Raw genomic sequence first — 16,108 nt, 5'->3', positions numbered from 1 at the left:
AAGGGAAATCATAATGCCTAATTTCTTATATCACACAGTATATTGTGACTGTTTTTCCCCTTTATCATTGTTTTGTTTTTTTAATCATAATTGGAGAAACTACTCTCAAAGAGGTCGTCGTTTTTCTGTGTGGATAAAGTGTTATGAACGTTTCCGTATTACTCATCGCTGAAATGGCGAGCTCTTGTACCAAGTGACGTTTTCGTTTAAAGTCAAACTAATTTTCCACCGACTGCTTGAATCTGTTTATTTACGCCCCTGTACCACAGGAGGAGACGCGTCCTGTTCCTCTCTCACTGCTGAGTGAATCATTATTATCCTCCATTATTATGTAAATAAACCTCACTTGTCCATAACATGATAAAGTTTTCTTCCAGAGATGTGTTCATCTCACAATAAAAGCATAGCCACTGTGAATAGACCAAAGCAATGTCCCACGTTCTATATTTTGCTCCTACAGATATGATGCCTGTATATTACTGTTTGTGTAGATGTTTGTTTTGGTTCCTCAGTATAATTTTATAATCCACAATATTTGTATGAAAACATTAAATGTATATTTTCATGCTGTACATTTCTTGAACAAACCCACTCTGGTTTTAATAATAAAAAAAGAGACAAAAGTTTAACAGCTGTGTCAGTTTGTATTTATTACACCAGGTCTTTCCTCCATGTACAGATGTATTTTCTCCCATTTTTAATTCTTTGTTTACATTTAGTATTTTCTGGTGTAACTTTTCAGAAATCCTTCTTGCTAGCTGCTGTCCACAGGAATATTGTGAATGGTCCGTGTCTGCCCTCTTCAGGTAGAAAATTGAATTTAAAGCCACCTTAACGTGGATTCTTATTAATATTCAGTCCACTGGGGCTTTCAAAGGCACTCAAAAGTTAAAGTTTGCCATCCTGCACAGTTTAAAATTCAGGAGCATAACCTACAGTTCTCCATCTGTTATGCACTAATGGATATTGGTCAAACAAGTTAAAAATGTTCTGGACGGGCACTGGCCCCAGGGTTGTGAAAAAGTGAGAGATTTCATTTGTACACAAACACAACTTTTTGGTTTGTTCATTTTCTCTTAAATATTATCTGCAGCTTTGCTTCAGTTCAGAAAGTTTCTGTGTCCTTGTTCCCAAATTTAACTTGAATGGCAAAAAATGCATACCAGTCCTCAGCAGTGTGTGTGCTGGTAAAAGTTTACCTGTATCCAAGTTAAATTCCGGCGGCTGCTTATCACTGGATATTTTTTCTAAATCCACAAAAGCATCTCAGAGTCCTTTCAAAGATCTTTGGGGACTTTGACAACAAACTCCATGGGGTCTTTGGCCTTATTGCTGAAGGCTTTTCGGATTATGTCAACGGCATGCTGATGGGTGACCCCTTGCAGTGAAACAGCATCCACAGACACCAACTCAAATCCAGCCTGGGAAACAGAGGGAGATCCAGTCAGACACTGACAGAATAAATGCACTGAACTATATACACTCATTGGCAACTTCATTAGGTACACCTATTCAATTGTTTGCTTGCAAATATCTAATCAGCTAATCACACATGGCAGCAACTCAGTGCAAACCTAGAAATGAATGGGCTTCAGCAGCAGAAACCCACACAACATGCTACTCCTGTTAGGTAAGAACAGGAAACTGAAGCTGCAATTTGCTGCAATCACTAAAATTGGACAATAGAAGATTTCTGCCTGGTCTGATAAGTCTTCTTTCTATAAGATTTCTGCTTGGTACTGTCATGTTACCTTGAGAACTTCACAGGTGGAGGCAGCTCCTCCAGGAAAGATCTTCTCAATCTTCACCACCGGCTGAACCTTTGACTCCATCCCACCAGATATACTGATACCTGCAGCATCACAGCAGCACAAGTCAGAGGCGTACTTGGAGGCATACATAAACAATGTCATATTTAATCTAAATATAGGAAGTAAATACAAAAATGTATGTCATACAGTTAGTATTTTCCAGTGTTTTCCACAGGATCAATCAATTCCATGCATACTGTTGCAACACAATGCGTTCTTGCAGCTCGGCATTATGTTTTGAGAGCCAGGGTATCGAGGGGCAGGCTACCACATGAAAATCAAGCATGTCAGCTTGTTTCCAGCCTCAGATTTTTTTAGAAACACATTTCACTGGATTATTTTTCTGATATGTGATAAACATTTGCAATTGAAATGATTTTTAATTTTCACTTTGATATGTGAGAGCAGACTGCACACATTGTTTTTCCAATTGTTTTTAAATGGCTGAAGGAGAAGGCTGTATACCAAGCATCTCTTGCTCAGAAGCATTACTAAAAATTACTTCCATTATTCTGTAATTAGTCGCATGAAAGTTTATAATGCCTCAGTTTAACTTGGTTTGGGAAACTAGGTACAAAGTTATTCTGAATGTGAGAGTGGCATCAAATAAAGTTACTTACCCAGAGACTGTTTGGTCTTGGAGATGCTGACAGTTCGGAGCTCATACTCCTGTTTGGAGTCGCTGCCATTGATCCTGTCCTCAGAAGAAGCCTGATGACCGTTCACCTGTTCACTCCCCAGTTTCTGATTTGAACCAAACACCTGCGACAATAAAGGCCGACTCCTGCGAGCAGCGCTCTGCAGCGTAAACACGGCTTCTTTACTCCTGTCCCCACTTTTCTCCTTTTTGCCTTTAGAGCGACTGTTTCTTAACGGCGGCCGTCCCTGTTCTAAGTTCGTATCTCCCTTATCTGAAGTAGAGTGCAGCGACACCTCATCAAAATGGACGGAGCGAATCGTGCCGATCTCTGTCTGGAGAGGCGGCCTGGAGTCGGTGCTGCGGGCCAGCAGCCAGTTGGGGAGCACTGGACTGGCAGCTGGAGGTCCGAGGTCTCTGGACTCTGTGTTGTATCCATCCACCGGTATGTCCAGCAGAGGTGTGAAGGACCTGGAGGTGTGGAGCCTGTCTTTGGACACACGGGGCCCAGTCAAGCTGAGCTTCTCCAGCTCCTCCAGCAGGTGGCCCTCCTTCTCCACCTCCTCAGCACTGTGGAGCTCAAAGCCTCCCCGGTAATCTAGAAGGAGAACAAATGTTGTTACAGGAACTATTTTCAAGTTCAATACACTTTCACTTCAGGCTGAGGTTTGAAAATGTTTCACAGTTGAATGGAAAGTATGGAAGCCCATTTAACCCCCCCAAAGATCTCAAACCTTTTCAATCAAACATAAATAACAATAAAAGAGGTTAAACAATAGTGCCAATAAACACTGTTTTACTTTTCCAATATAAAAATCACATTCATCAACATAGTTTTACTTCATTGGTCCTTTCATCCCTCCTTGAGTGGATTTATGTCTCACCAATATGCTTAAAGAAAAAAAAAGAATTTCATCCTTAGAAAAGCTAGACCGAGAAAAGGTCTAGCAGTGGAGGTGCTGACCTGGGATGGGAGTGATGAGGCGCCGTTTTGGTGTTCGACCAGAAATGGGAGAGCGAAGAGGAGGAGTCCGGACTACAATGGAAAGATAAGACAAATGCAACTTTACAGAAAGGTGGTAAATGGTGATAAGACAAAGAGTAAAATAATCATATTTTACAGGACAGAGAATTTCTGGGCCTACTGAGGTCCTACTAAACTGTGTTAAGTTAATGCTAATTTTTGGGCTAACTGAAAAGATACGGTTTGTAATATCAGAAAACAACTCTGACTCTGATGGTGCTCGAATATCATGATCAGATAATTCTCATACACACCTGAGCGATACTTGAGGATATCGTAGGCCTCGGCTTCAATGGCAGTCACCATGTTATTGAATACACTCAGATCAGAAGGAGGAAGCAGCATTCTGAGACACGTGGATGAACAAAAAATACGCTGAGTCATTGTTCTTACATCTTTAATTAGTCTTCAGCTCCTCAATGAGCAACATTTGGATTTCAGTTTGAGATGGTTATCCTGAAAAATCCTTCAGCCTCTCTGGAAACATTTCCAACGCCATTGTTTCCCTGTCCTTACCTCACTTCTCTAAGCAGCAGCAGCTTTTCAGGTCGGTCCAGCACAACCAGCAGTTGACGTATCAGATTTTCCACTGAACAATCTGCTACGTACTGAGAGAGTAAATACATTTAGTAAGCATTTAGCAGCTTTTATTACTTCCTTACATTTACAAGTGGACACTGAAACAAACTGTCCAAATGGGCCATTCTCACACCCAGGGCGTCAAAGCTGCTGGCTTGGGAAGGTGTCCTTTAGCATCTTTGCCCTGACACACCAACTTATGACATCAGTGAGACAGTACTTCACAGTTATCCTGTGATTTTACACCATGCATGGTTAATGTTGCAAACTGGCCTGTTTTCATGCCAATGAAAAATCCCTAAACAATAAAATGTTCTTTTCTCCTGCCTGCTAAACCTAAGACTACTGCTACAGCTACGCTAACACATCGCAAGTCTCTAAAACAGGACTGTTACCTCTCATCAATCAAAGCATAAATGCACCTTGGCTTCACTTACTAATCACTGTGTAGAAATGTTCCAATATCACAAACACAAAGTAATTGTACATACAAATTTACCACTGGATTAAAGACACCTGCACACCAGCCTATTTTGTTCTTACCAACATGCGTATGTCAGTGAATCAGAAACACAGTAAATATGGAAAAATTAACTGAAACTATCATGTCTGAGGAGGACTGTGAAGAAGATCCAGTTTTCCTAAGTGTTTCTGTGGAATGGATGGCAGTAAAACACAGCCTGACTTTCATCATATGTGCACTCATGATCTAAGGTAGTTTGAAATTTAGTTGGAGAAAACAAACAAATTCAGCTAAGAAAATATTAATGAATCCTGGGTTTTGTTTTGTTTTTTGTTAAAACATTGTTACACATTTTTAGCGGCATCTGACAAAAAGGCATTTATTACTCCCTTGGATGAGGACACTACAGAGGTCAACACACAAACACTCAGTATGCCTACAGATTTTAACTCAGCGTCCTACCCTTCTGCACGTCTTCATTACAGCAGCCACTTCCTCCTCAGTCAGCAGCCTGCGGGCCATGTCCTCCACCACTCCAAGCATCTCTGAATTTGGCATCTCACCAGCCCGTCCTCCATCTAAAAACATTGCAGAGTGGAATCAATATTGAGTATGTGTGTCTAAATCAGGCAACCACCAAAGACTTCAATCCGGCCCACTGGATGGTACCGGGAAACGTAAAGAGGGGATTAAACTTAGTACTTCTTAACTGTATTTTCATAAGTTTTCTTGCTTTTCTTGCTGATAAAGACCTCCCCCATGACAATTCACCATACACCAAAGTAATTAGCTAATAAATAAACAATTAGATGCCTGAAAAGTTCCTGTTTTTTCCACTGCCCAGTGATTGTTTCAGTTTGTCTGTTTGCTAGCAGGATTACTCAAAAAGAATAAAGTGAGGTGTGTGTGGAAATTATACTAGAGGTGGTGCTTGATCCAACAAAGTGATCTAGGAAAAAACGATTCTTTCTGTGACAAATTGGAACATATTTCACATAATTTCTTCAAAAATAAACTTAAAATAAAATAAGAAAAATTGGAAGATATCGTGATATAAAGGAAACATCACAAACAAAAAATTTGAATCTATGGACTCAAATCACATGCGATATGAAGACATTTTCAGCATTGACAGGTATCTGCTGTCTATTTGCTTCATGTTATTTCTCGTTTGCTGTTTTAATTGCAGAAGATATTTCAGCATCTTCGCTGGCCGCACATCTCATTTTCAGTTTGATATAATGTGAATGTCACTGTAGCAATGAAAAGCAAGGCAGTTACCTTTCCCAGCCTTGTCTTTGGATGGGGACTTTGAACGCCCCCTTGAAGTGTCTCTCTTCCGTCCACCCTTGAAAAGCAAGTTAACGAAGGTCTTCGAGCGCTGCAGGGTGCTCTTCTCCTCGGGGTCCTTTCCTTTCTGCTTCTTCTCTTTTTTCTGCTTTATCTCTATGGTGGGGTAGTAACAGAAGGTTATTTACTGTACCGTTTAACCATTTCATTTTGATATATTTCACTCTGCTTCACTTTCACCTGACACAGTCACTTGGCTCTGTGACCTGGTGATGGGTCGGCTTGGCCTGCTAAGAGCCAGCAGCACGGCTGTTTTGGGAGACAATTTCTTCCCTTTGCTCTCCTCTCCACGAATCACCGTGTCTTTGAGCAGAGTGGTCCGTCCCAGGCTGCGAGTGGTGTCTGTCCCAGATCTCAGAGGTAGATCTGTCTGAATGGCAGTCTCTGTCTGCTCTGACTCAGACCTGAACATAAGAACTATCAGCATCACATGTGGTGTGGTCTGCAGAAGAACTTTAGCTTGAGTGCTTCTAAAGGGGAAACAAACCAGACACAGACCTCTGGTCCTCGGTGGAGATGCACACGTCCACCATGTCAGAACCAAATGGCAGGCTAGGCGGGAACATGACCTGCGACAGGCCGCTCAGAGAGCTCACCGGAGTCCCAGATGACAGAGAAGAGGCTGAAGAGGATTCTGAGCCCTGGGAGGAAGACTTCTGAGTACCATTGGCCACTAATAAAGAAAGATTAAAAGATTTAAAAGGATAAATTCACTCTGATATAAACAGAACAGAAGAAAACTTTAGAAGAAAAAAAAACATACATACATTTATTAAGCCATCTGTATTCTGCCACCATCTCCTTATAAGCAGGGTACTGTCCTGCTTCCTGTGAAGATAGGGTCACAGATATGCAAATAGATACAGTAGAAACAGTTAAACTTTTATGGGATCACTATATTTGACAAAGTGTAACCGGAGAACCACACGCCCAAAAACCTACATGACGAACACGTTTCCTTTCCAGACTTTCTAGTAATCTTTGATAGTTGGGATGGTTTCTAACTGTAGGATCTGTTTCAGTTACCAAAGTAAAAGATCTCCCAAACAAAAAAGTTGCACAATACACCGGCTCTATGCTTTGATCAGCACCTGATCCCAGCTGCCTGGTGAATAATGCACATGGCCTGGCTATTTTTCACAGTGCGAAACCCAAGCTCCGACAAGTTAAGTGAGTGAGGAATATTATGACTGCATGCCAGCTGTCGGCTCTGCCACACTAACTGCTGCTATATCGACCACGTAGCCATGCGACTGGAGTAGTTTGTGTTTGTGAGAGAATTCAAGATGAAAGTCAGGTAAGAGGTTAGAAAGGTGATACATGTCGGATCATCTGAAAGAGGCTTTAATGAAAGGGCTGGCATGCTTCCCATAAAAAAGACCGACTGCAGAACACAACGAGGCATCTTTAAGTTGTTAAGATTTTATTTAGCAGCAAACATCCAACTGAGACAGCTTTACTTCTACTAACACAATGTCAGGGCTGTGGATACAGCTAGGCATATGGTTTATTGACATCTTTGAATCAAAAGTATATATCTCAAACAGACCATAACATAACTTTATAGCTACTTTAAGCCTGGGCTCAAAGCAATACACTGTGCTGTAGGCACCTCTTTTCAGGTCAGCAACTTTCTGAAGCCTCAGTTTCCCAAATTAAGCCACTATGAAGCAAGATTTTCATCTTATCCTGGTAACTTCAGGGTTCACCCTGGGTTATCAGTGTCAATTTAAGACTTAGAATCACTGGCTTTGGTGTGACAGTTAGTATAATTTTATAATTATATAAAATTAGAACTATATAATTATATTAACTATAATTATGTAGTTAATCTAATTATATATTTTTAGAATTATATTAACTGTTTGTGTACCAGATTAAAAACCGAAACATTTTCTAGAGGCTATGACATTCTTTGCATTTAACAAGCAATGTATTCTGCAATTTATGTCATACATCACCACCCTCACCTTGATGGTCAGCATAACATGTGTGTGACTCTTCAGGACCTCAACAGCACTGCTGTGGCTGATGTCCTCAAAGCTCACTCCATTGGCAGCCAGAATCTGGTCCCCCATCTTAATTCCGTTTTGCTCAGCCAGACCACCAGGATCCAATCTGGGACAATGAGACAAGCAAGGGCTTAAATGATGAACTGTGTCAGTATTTTGAAGCTCAAATACCAAATGCGTATCAGCTGCTGTTTGGATTTGGAGCTGTTGGTTTAACAAAAAGCAAGACTCTGAAACATTCTGAGTAGTTCTACGTCATTACTTGTACATTTTAGAAGAAAATGATCCTCAGATGAGTCAACAATAAAAACTTATTGTTTATTGCAGCGATATATTAGTGGCAGAGATTTTTTTATTGACTAAATAAACAGAAAGAAAAACATACAAAAAAATTACGCTATGAGAGGAGTGCATGTCAAAAGTTGGGCATTCAGGCATGTTTCAAACTTCCTTCTTCCCTTTTTAATTCCATTTAAATTTTATGAACATGCTTCTTTCTTTCTTTCTCTAGCAGGTGTACGTACTTGGAGACATAGATGCCCAGACCAAACTCCTGTCCCCCACGGATGTTGAAACCCAGGCAGTAGTCATCAGAGGTGGTGTAAAGGTGGACAATCCTTTGCAGGGCGCTGCCTGAGCTGGCCTCAGAAGGTGTCCGTCCACTCTCCTCCACCACCATACGCCTGTGAATCAGGTCCACCCTAAAAAAGTAACAGCACACCTCACTGCTGATCACTACAGGGAAAAAAATCTGACAGATTTTTTAAAAATAATTTTTGGGGAATAAACATGAATAGGAATACTGCTTTATTACCAGGTAGTTTTCTCCTTGGAGTAGCGGATACCAGGGACTTTGCCAACACGTCTCACCACCATCCTTAGCCTGTTGTTGCCCGTCAGCACCTTCACAGCACTGCTCATGGTGATGCTCTCCAGGCTGATGCCATTCACCTCCACCAGTTTGTCACCTACGAGCAGGCCTGCTGCCTCTGAAAACAAGCACACAAATAAAATACTGTGAGTAACAAACACAGCAAATGTTTATTCTGTGCACTCTCACATCTCTGGCTACATCTATTTATTTCCACAGAGACTAAATTAATCTTACCTGCTGCACTGTTGTCCTCTACCTTACTGACAAAGATGCTGAGACCATGTTCTGAGCCTCCACGCACACTGAATCCAAGCTTGCCGTCCACACACTTATCCACTGTGATTGTGTGGAGGTCCTCGCTATCATCACCACCTAAAGTGTTTAAAGTCAAAAGTTGTTGGTGATTGTGGTGAATATTTCAACGGGGTCAAGTATCTACGGAGTTTGTAATTAAAAACATTTTTGGCCAGTTTTCAGAAATAAAATTTTTCATTCCAGGTCTGCTTTTATGTTTAAAAATGCTGCATTATCTCATTAAACATACTCCAATTAGCATAAATTAGCATCTTGCATTACAACATGCAGAAAAATCAAGACCTTTTTCTTTCTCTTAGTATAAAAGAAGACATGTTACAGAAGCACAATAGCCCCAAATATTAAACCTAATCTGCAGTGCCTGTGCATTTGTCCACAGAATTTAATTCTTGTGATTGTAAGCTTGAGTATAAAAGTGTTGTGGATTCATGTTGTGAGACTTATGCTTGGTTTAATGTATTGATAACAGAATGCTAAAACTATTTGTCCGCTCTCTATGACTAATAAATTAGAAGGAATCACTGTTTAGTCATCAGGAGTGTTACAAACTGCACTACACCAGCAGCCAGCTTGACTGCTCCTTACCATCCACAGGAGAGTTGATGAGGATGACCCGACCCATTGGTGAGGAGGATCGGATTCCACGCCGGCGCTGCTCCTTCTTCCGTAAGAGGTTGCGCGTAGCTGTGTGTGACCCTTGGGTCCCTGGGGTCTTCTCTCTGCGGGATGGGTCTGACGACTGAGCCATGGAGGCTGGCGGGGTCTCCTTTCACACACTCTCAGCTCCACGCAGAGGACTCTACAGGAGCACAGAGCAGACGGATTGTCTTGTATTCCCTGCATGGTGATACTGCATTATACTCACATTTAAGAGAACTTCAAATCACTCGAATGTGCAGTGGTGTAAACTGGATTTTACTCACTGAGGTTGGCTGTTTTCCCACATGATAAGTGACTCTTTTGCTTCCTGGAGTCACACTCTGGCCCATTCCTGCCCATGTTGCATTGTTCTCACCTGTCTGAGTCTCAGAACCAAATCAATATTGGATGCATGAATAAAAACTTGCACATCATATGAATACACCATAATGCATTTGGATGTAAAAGAAACAAATAAACAAAAACCTGTCGAACATATGGAGCTACCAAATTCTTTCCAAATCAGCTCAGGAAAGGTTCACTCTTAGCTATTCTTGCTGCAGAAGGTGAGGTAAGAAATAGGATTTAACTGGTTTATTTAAGTCCTGTCTGACCCACTTAAGAGTCACGAAGTCACATGGTGCTGATGCCATGGTTACATGTCACTAAGAGTTACCATCTTGGGGTTCCCCCTGAGCGCCTCACTGAGCTTCAGGACCAAGGACAGCGACGCTAAATAACGTCAAAAGTTACGTCAAACGGCCAAATTTAAGTTTAGCATATAAATATTCAAATGAGAAAACGTGTAATAAACGTGCTCTGCGTCTTAATTTAATCCAGCTTCTATAGTATCTAAAACGTCAGTGCTAAATTTGGATATTTTTTGCAATATGGTGTCTGAGAAAATAAAGACGCGTAAATAAATACCTACCACTCATTTCGTGCTCTGAACACCGCTGACTTCTTCTAACGTTTTCTGCTTAAGTACAACCAGGCACTACGAAGCTTCCACTCTATCCTTTCTATTCACCCCATATTCTTTAAATTAAAACAACCAACTCTGCTGTTTCGTATACCTGAGTCTATGTTTGTGGGAAATGACTCAACGCACCTGGCCTGGACATTTCTGGCGTCAACAAAGCCCCGCCCCCACAATCCGTCCATTGGCTGGATTGCGTTGAATTGAGAGTGCTTTATTGGACGCATAACACGCCAATCAAATGACATTGCATAACAGCCAAACTAGCCATACCTATCAAATAAAGGTAGTAAACTGCAAGTAAATCACACAAGTAATAGTTGGATATATTAATTAAAAGGAAATTCTAATAAACTCAATATACCTAAGCACCATTTATATTTATTCTATATTTATTATATTTATTTTACTGTAACACTGTGGTTTAAGTTGGTTTTCAGGATCAGATCAACAGTAATGCAACCAGAAAAAACGAACTAAGTATGTGTGTCAAAGCTAAATTTATATTTATTATACATGTATACATTATATATTGCTTGCTTTTAATTGAGGATTTCTCCAGTACTACTCCCTGAGTAAGAATGCAGGCATTTAGAATAGAATAGAATAGAATTCAACTTTATTGTCATTGCACATGCACAGGTACAGGGCAACGAAATGCAGTTTGCATCCATCCAGAAGTGCTTAGTGATATAGATATATTACAATATATATTAGCAATAATATAGATATGTAAGTATATTACAGAAATGGGTCTATTATGTTATAATGTACACGGTATGAAGTATGTTGTGAATATTCCATAACTATAAGTATGTACAGGCTGTAGTGAGTACAAGCTATGTACAGGATATGAACAGGATATAAATATGAAAAACTATACAGAATATGAAATAAATAACTTTAAAGAAATCTGAGATATACAGCTATACAGAAATGGGAACTATGCAAGTTGTAAACAGTTGTAGGATTAAAGATTATCGAATGTACAGAATGATTATTTACACAGAGCTATACAGTAGTGCAGTTAAGATAAGTGAGGGTGTAGATAGTTTCTACAGAGGCTATATAAAGTGCTAGTGGTTGTGAGTGGTGGTTCAGTCCGTGTTATTATTGTGTGTTTGAGGGTACAGTTGTCCATTGTGGGTGTGTGTATGTTCAGTCCATGTTTTAATGTGGGTCAGATGTTAGGAGGCAGAGTTCAGGAGTCTGACAGCTGTGGGGAAGAAGCTGTTCCGGTACCTGGTGGTCTTAGTCCGGAGGCTCCTGTGGCGCCTCCCAGAGGGCAGGAGGGTGAAGAGTCCATGTGATGGGTGACTGGGGTCTTTGATGATTTTGATTGATTGATTGATTGGTAATTTATTTCAACATGTGAACAATATACAAGTACATTTAGAAAAGAAATAAGAGAGAAAAAAAAATACTATACAAATTACATACAAAAAACATTCTGATTAATTTACATGTTGAAAGGGAGTGGGAAGAAGTATACACTTATTTAATCCCACCCCTGTCCCATAAATTATCAGTGAATATTTAGTCAGCTTCCTTACTGATATAATTTGTAATAAAAATAGTGAACAGATTTCTGATATACTATATACTATAATATCACATCATGAATTTTTTTGTTTGTTTGTTTTTAAATAGAGACATTCACTTAATTTAAATATTTTCCTTTTCTTTATAGATCGAGAAGATCGTATTTTTATAACTCTTTTTGAACAGTTTTATGTTTGGACATTGCTTTAATTCCATATTCAGTTTGTTCCATAGTTTCACTCCTTGAACAGAAACACAAAAGCCTTTTCTTGTAGTACGTACCTTCATTGTTTTGAAGTTACAAAAACCCCTTAAATTATAACTTCCTTCTTTCAAAAAAAACATACTCTGAATATTACCTGGCAGTTCTTTATTTTTTGCTTTGAATAGAATTTGTGCTGTTTGGAATTTCACTATATCGTCAATTTTCAATATTTCAGACTGCAAAAATAGTGAGTTTGTATGTTCCCTATAACCTGCATTGTGGATGATTCGAATTGCTTTCTTTTGAAGAGTAAAAAGTGAATGTAATGTGGTTTTATAGTTATTGCCCCAGACCTCTGCACAATAGCTTAAGTATGGTGAAACCAGTGAACAGTAGAGAATATGAAGTGATGTTCTGTCGAATACCTGTTTTGCCTTGTTTAGTACTGCAATGCTTCGTGATACTTTGGAATGAATATATCTTACGTGAGCTCTCCAGTTAAGTTTTTCATCTATTATTACCCCCAGAAATTTATTTTCACTGACTCTTTCAATATCAACACCATTTATTTGAATCTTTGCATTTGTATTTAAACTACTATTTCCAAATAACATCAGTTTAGATTTATTCATTCATTCATTTATTTTCCCAGCCCTTTTCAGACACCGCTTCCTGTAGGTGTCTTTTATGGCAGGAAGTGGTGCTCCGGCGATGCACTGGGCAGTTTTCACGACCCTCTGCAACGCCTTCCGGTCCGAGGCAGAGCAGTTCCCGTACCAGACTGTTATACAGTTGGTCAGGATGCTCTCGATGGTGCAACGATAGAAGTTCACCAGGATGTCTGAGGACAGGTGGTTCTTCCTCAGAGTCCTCAAGAAGAAGAGGCGCTGGTGAGCCTTCTTGACCAGCTTGGAGCAGTTGGTCGTCCAGGTGAGATCCTCGGAGATGTGGACTCCCAGGAACTTGAAGCTGCTCACACGCTCCACAGCCGTCCCCTTAATGTGGATGGGTGGATGTGGGTCAGCATTCCTCCTGTAGTCCACTATGAGCTCCTTGGTCTTCTCGGTGTTAAGCAGCAGGTTGTTTGTGTCACACCACTCAGCCAGACGATCCACCTCCTCCCTGTAGGCGGCCTCATCGTTGTCACTGATGAGGCCAATCACCGTGGTGTCATCTGCAAACTTAATGATGGTGTTGGAACCATCAGCAGGTCTGCAGTCGTGGGTGAAGAGGGAGTAGAGGAAAGGGCTCATCACACAGCCTTGTGGTACACCGGTGTTCATCGTGATTGTAGATGAGCAGCGGTTATCCAGCCGGACATGTTGGGGGCGGTTGGTCAGGAAGTCCAGTAACCATTTGCAGATGAGGGAACTGATGCCCAGGTCTGTCAGTTTCCTGATGAGTTGTGAGGGGTGGATTGTATTGAATGCTGAACTGAAGTCTATAAACATTTAATTGCTTTTTAAAAATGTGAAAATACAATTTCTTATTGCCAAAACTGCAAACATTTCCATGAAATTTTAAAAGCTATGAACTAGAAATAACTTTTAATAGCTTGACATGTTATGAACAGCCTGTTTTCCTACTCCATATACAGTCAAAGGAGCTTGCAAAGAAAAGCGTCTGGACTTCTTTAAGTTACTTGAAGACGTTTCACCTCCCATCCGAGAAGCTTCTTCAGTTCTAAGGTCAAATGGTGGAGAGTCCCAGATATAAACCTAGTGGGAGTATCCCCCCACAGAGGGACAAAAGGACCCCCTGATGATCCTCTGAGCCAAGGTGTGAAACTGGGTGTGGGTCCCAATCAGCCAGAGTTTCGGGTGAGTTCATTGTGAAACCTGGCCCCACCTTATCATGAGAATACCTGAGATCAGTAGCGTGTATTTTGTATGTTCAGTGGAGACATGTCATGTCAGTTGTTGTTCTACTAGTAGAAACAACAGTGACAGTTTTTTCCTGGGCCCAGTAAATTGATGCCATTCTTGCTTGACCCATGCTGTCAAAAGGTTTGGTCTTCTCTGAACCCAGGAATTCAATATTTAGCCATTCTCTCTTATTTAGGGCATAAATACTTCTTACAGTTAGCTGTGGGGGTGCACAGGGAGAAAGCTTGAGCTCTGAAATGGCAGAATCCTTTGTTCTGTGCTCAGGTTTCTCTTGCGCCATTTCACTGCAAGAGTGCAAACCAATGGAACTGGGTCCATGACTCTCATAGATCAGTTCATCATCATCGTTGCTTCTGACATTTTTTTCTGTCTGAGCCGATGGCTGCACAGATGTATATCGTTCACGAGCTTTTTCAGCTATATATGATGCAATATGTGGAAAAATATTTTCCACAGCATATGTGGGAACCACACCAAGAATAGTGTCTATGTTTGCAGAGCAAATGGGTTTAACTAAAGCCGGTGGTTGTGCAGTGGCTGAAAGGCACTTGCTCCACTCACTGTTGGAATTTCTAGTTGGACTGCTGTGAGTTTTGATTGCAATTAAAAGTATTTTTTGTCGTCCGCTGAAAAAAACTGAAACCTTCATGTTTATGAAGTAGTTACATAAGAGAGTTTGTGTTGCCAGTATTTAGGTTTGTTTTTATTTTTTTCTTATACCAGCGATGGTCTCAAAGCTTCTGGTTCTATTGTGCCATAATGGTCACTTTGAAAGTGTGCTGTCCTTTGGATGTTTGCCTTCTCTTCACCCTTCTTTTTTTTTCTCATCCATGTGCTGTACTCATCATCTCTTCTGCTCTCTCCTCCTGTGAGGAATACAGTCAGTATGTGTCAGAAAAGCCAAATCTCTAATATCTGATGTGATTATTAGGTTATTATCTCATAGATTTTCTCTGCCTATTTTATACAGTGACCCAATCAAGAAATATCAGCTATCAGAAAAGCAACATTTGAATGGACTATTTCATGCCATAGTCCTATTTGACATTGTTTTTTTTTAACTGGGATGTTTTCGTCTACATTTGATTTATTACATACAATTCATTCTCTGTAGTGTCATTAAATATATATTAATACAGCTTGAGCAATTGATCAATGTTTCAGTCATTATGCAAATGTCCTGTTTATAAGGTTGAGGAAAGCTACATTGAGAGCATCTCCCAACCTTTGTCCAGTTTAACAAGATCAACTTTTTGGGATTGCCCTACGGGATGATTGTGGTGACGGACTACTAGTCTATTGTGCGCTGCACACGTGGGTTTGAATCCCATCCTTGTTGCTGTACTTGGGTCTTCAATCATTTGGGATGTGGTGAATTACATCCTGGGTCACTTCTGTTATACTTCAAAGATCAAACACAGGAAGATATCTGTCTCTGCTGAAGAAAAACAAACAAACATGACCTCATGCACAAATGAAATCACTGCAAATTAAATGAATGAAAGGCTTGGATGTGTTTACTAGTCTCATAATATTTATAATTATACCTTAACATTTTTTTGTATAAATAAAAAAATTTTCATGTCGGCATATACTTGAAATATTATATTAAATATTTGTATTCCTTTTCTAAATAATACTGAAGTCATTGTTTCTCTTCCATAGAAGTGAGGTGTAGATGATGCTTCAGAATAGAAGCTGTCAAAGCGGTGACTGTGGTGTGAGTGCAACTGTGGTGTTTGTGCGGGTCACATGACTGAATCTTACTGGCAAACTTCTGTGAGAAAATGAA

The 16,108-nt window shown here is 40.2% G+C and overlaps 1 protein-coding gene across 3 annotated transcripts; it reads right to left on the bottom strand.

The window, feature by feature from the left end:
- Nucleotides 1-624: 624 nt before the first annotated feature.
- Nucleotides 625-10,858, bottom strand: LOC113028146 (PDZ domain-containing protein 7). Of its 3 annotated transcripts, none has more exons than XM_026178175.1 (18): nucleotides 10,636-10,858; nucleotides 9,989-10,090; nucleotides 9,651-9,864; nucleotides 8,985-9,122; nucleotides 8,691-8,865; nucleotides 8,401-8,577; nucleotides 7,835-7,982; nucleotides 6,632-6,692; nucleotides 6,363-6,537; nucleotides 6,045-6,268; nucleotides 5,796-5,960; nucleotides 4,977-5,092; nucleotides 3,989-4,080; nucleotides 3,727-3,818; nucleotides 3,413-3,484; nucleotides 2,432-3,046; nucleotides 1,752-1,852; nucleotides 625-1,421 (listed from the first exon to the last, which is right to left on the bottom strand). In XM_026178175.1, exons 3-18 carry the CDS (start codon nucleotides 9,811-9,813, stop codon nucleotides 1,278-1,280), a joined length of 2,658 nt encoding a protein of 885 aa, XP_026033960.1. In that variant the 5' UTR covers nucleotides 9,814-9,864; nucleotides 9,989-10,090; nucleotides 10,636-10,858; the 3' UTR covers nucleotides 625-1,277. The 3 variants fall into 3 exon arrangements, with proteins under 3 accessions (XP_026033960.1, XP_026033961.1, XP_026033962.1); XM_026178176.1 differs by having other exon boundaries at nucleotides 9,989-10,084; XM_026178177.1 differs by having other exon boundaries at nucleotides 9,989-10,084; nucleotides 10,816-10,838.
- Nucleotides 10,859-16,108: the final 5,250 nt, after the last annotated feature.

The sequence above is a fragment of the Astatotilapia calliptera genome, chromosome 8 (assembly GCF_900246225.1).
Source record: "Astatotilapia calliptera chromosome 8, fAstCal1.2, whole genome shotgun sequence".
NCBI classification, from domain to species: Eukaryota; Metazoa; Chordata; class Actinopteri; order Cichliformes; family Cichlidae; genus Astatotilapia; species Astatotilapia calliptera.
The sequence above is the reverse complement of the archived record's forward strand: the minus strand, read 5'-3'. Positions and strand labels throughout refer to the sequence as shown.